Consider the following 3,128-nt stretch of genomic DNA (forward strand, 5'->3'; position numbering starts at 1 on the left):
TGAATTATCCCAGAAATAGTTTTGAACTGAGTTATAGTTCAAGTGACAGGACTTACTTGTAACTGCCTGTATTTGTAGTCATACTTAAGTTTGCACTTGCTCTTATTCAAGTCAGCATTCTTACTTCTTGTATAGTTTCGTAACTAATAGTGTAGACAGGCTGCTGCTGGTTGCTGATAGGTTTGAAATAAGCTGTTTTCTGGAACTGAACTAAAATACTTTAAATTCCACTATTACTGCCAGCATTAAAAGAAATAATGGGTAAACTAGAGAAAAAAGACTAATGAGGTCAGCAATGAGAAACTCTCAGACTAGAATGATGGTCTGCAACTGCCTTCTAGCCACCTTATTTAATTTAAGGTTGAAATAATTTTGTCACTCATGCACAAATTTTAGCTAACTTAAAATAACTTGCTCTCTGGTGGGGAGAGAATGTGGGGGAAAACCACTGTAGCCAAGGTCAGATTAGTAAATCTCTCAAAGTACCTAAGCTCTGTGTGGTATTCCTGTAACTAAAACACAGTGTACCAATGTGAACAGTTTGTCAGTATTTAGTAGTCAGGTTCAAATTTCACTCAGTGGAACAGAAGATGGGCAAGGGGGGGGTGTCTTTGTGCTTCAAACCTCATTCTGAAGTAAACAGAGCATTCCTTGTGTAAAACCTGCCTTCACTCGATGCTTTATGGGCTACAGCAGGGCAAACAGCTTGACAGTCTGTTGTGCCCCTGCCCTGTTGGTAACTTGAATGGAAAGTAATTTTTTTTCCTGCAGTTTTATCCTTCAGCTGTCAGGGTGATGGGTAGCTGGTGTAGTTGCTGAAGATCTCCACTGTGGGAGCTTTTTATTGCAAGCTGAAGTCTGTGCTTTGAGGTGAGAGACATGATAGATTCTTCAAAGTGTAAAACCATTGAATATAGTTTTGTGCTTAGTAGCACTGAAGGTACTTTCATGCTGTGATAGCTCCCTTTGAGTTTACCTCTTGCACTTTAAAATCACACCTTTGTAGCCATGTGAAATGCTTTAATATTAGGTACTACCTAATGTTCACATCTGAACAAGTTGTGTTTCTGATTACCTGAGGGTACCTGTTTGGGAGTATAGGATAAATAAGACCGGGCTAAGGAAGGATATTTGATTTTTCCAGTCATCCTTAGTCCTTGACCCAAGTGTTCAGATGCTCAGTTGTGATAACCTTGTACAGTCATGGCAAGTGGGGATTGTATCCAGCTGTTTCTTTGAAAAGAGTCAGGGAAGGGCTCGGTTTGCTAGGAACTGGTCAAAAGGAAGCACAGACTAAGTTTCTTAAGAATTTATGGGTGTTACCAAAAACCTTGTCTGCAAAGAAGTGATTTTCCCTTTTTTTATTTCGTATTTGTAAAAACAAAATCCTTTTATTAACTTATTAAAAGTGCGTATATGTGTGCATCTGCACCATTTGGTAATTAGGGAAAAAAGGCAGGAAAGAGATCAGACATGGAATTTTACTTCCTGCAAGCAGAAAGAAACTGTCAAATCTGCTCTGTTTTTCTCTGGAGGCAAACATGGCTGGGTACTGGTGCAGTTTGTTCCCAGGTGCATGATTCTGATTTGCACTAATGCTTCTGTTGTTTAAGAAACAAGGCAGGTATATTAGGTGGATGCACGTAGCCTTCCCCTCTTCAACTTTCTCCTCACGTTTTCTCTTAAGGCAAAGTTAACAAGCAACAGAAAGTTGTCTGGGAGCAAAGACCATGTATACAGTGCTTTTTTAAAGGTAGATATGACTCAACTACTTTTTATTGTTCTTTATGGAACAGAGATTAGGACAGAGATGTCTCGTTATAATTTAAAATTTCCCCATTCCTCTCATAGGCTGGGTGGTTTTAAACCAGCTGAACTACCATGACTTATTCTGACAACAGAAGAGATGGTGCTGAGTTACCACAACCAGGAAGCTCAGATTAAGATCTTGTGCTATAATATATTGCAACTGACTGTAGAGCCCTCAGAACTATTGCCAGGATATACCTTTGATAAAGATGGCAGATAGCAGGGAATTCAAGAATACAGTGAATTCAGAGGACCAAGAAGTGGAACAAGTGTCACTCACCTGGTAAGTCATACTATACACACAGAAGGCTTAAAAGGGATTCATGAGGTTGATCTAAGCTTTGAGAAGCTCTATACTTCCACACTGCAAAAAGTTATCTTGCAGTGTATTCCCACATGAAGGCTGGAAACCTTTGGTGCAATGTGCCCCCATACATAAACAAGCAGCTCATTAGTGCTTAATCATTCTTTTCCTTTATTGTGAATTTCCTGCAGCTTCCTTCAAAGCAAACCTGTTCTGAACAAACATGTTGATTGCAGGTTGGTTGTCCTTGCCCACTGGCACAGGTTTCTCTGTTAGGTGAGCACACATTGGCTCTAAGAAGTCCTGGGTTTGAGGATGATTTTGCTCTTCTTGCTGTGGGTTCTGTGGAGCAACCGGCCACTGTTCTCCTCCAACACGTGGTTGTTAAAGAGGGGCAGCACATCTGCATTTGAAATGAATCTTTTCCTTGTCTTTTTGTGCAGCTCCTCTTAGGAATGGTGCTTTGAATAAGGCAGAGTATCTAAAACGTCTTCCCTACTATACCTCAGCTGCTTTATTTGAACTCTGTTGTTGCATTTTGGAAAACGATGGTATTGGGCAGTTTGTGAGCTGCGTAGCAACGCACAGGACAGAAACATCTTCAAGTACGTCTTCAAGCAACAGAGTTAAAATGACCTGTTGTTTTAGGAAGGTGTTCGGTTGTCACAACTGCAGCCATTTTATAATGTAGTAATTTTTCTTTCCAACCCTAAGTAATGACACTCCGTTCTTGAGAATATGCTGTCCGAGAATAAGAACAGCCTCAGGATTGGTTACACGATTCCCATTTATTGAAACTCCTCCATCTGTAATTTTCTGGTACCTTAAAAAAAAAAATGTTACTTGCAAAAGGAAGCTACTTATTGCTATTAAGTACTGAAAGTTCACTTAAGGGTTTTTTTTTTGTTAGATCCATAACTGAGTAAATTTTAATTCTCTTGCACTTCATTTTCAGTCCAGGTCAAGAGTGACTGAACCTAACCTTAGCCTCTACTACTACAATTCTGTCTGAGAG

General features: G+C 39.8%; 1 protein-coding gene across 1 annotated transcript in view; it reads right to left on the minus strand.

Moving 5' to 3' along the window:
- Positions 1-2,260: 2,260 nt before the first annotated feature.
- The window catches only part of YARS2 (tyrosyl-tRNA synthetase 2), a 9,038-nt gene continuing 8,170 nt past the window's right edge, over positions 2,261-3,128 (minus strand). The window contains exon 6 of the mRNA XM_027894221.1: positions 2,261-2,936. Within this exon, the coding sequence (XP_027750022.1) occupies positions 2,777-2,936 (160 nt within the window). The 3' untranslated portion in view covers positions 2,261-2,776. The remainder of the gene's footprint in view (positions 2,937-3,128) is intronic.

The sequence above is a fragment of the Empidonax traillii genome, unplaced genomic scaffold (genome assembly GCF_003031625.1).
Source record: "Empidonax traillii isolate 1590-97213 ecotype Southwest subspecies unplaced genomic scaffold, ASM303162v1 scaffold421:size509273, whole genome shotgun sequence".
Taxonomy (NCBI): Eukaryota; Metazoa; Chordata; class Aves; order Passeriformes; family Tyrannidae; genus Empidonax; species Empidonax traillii.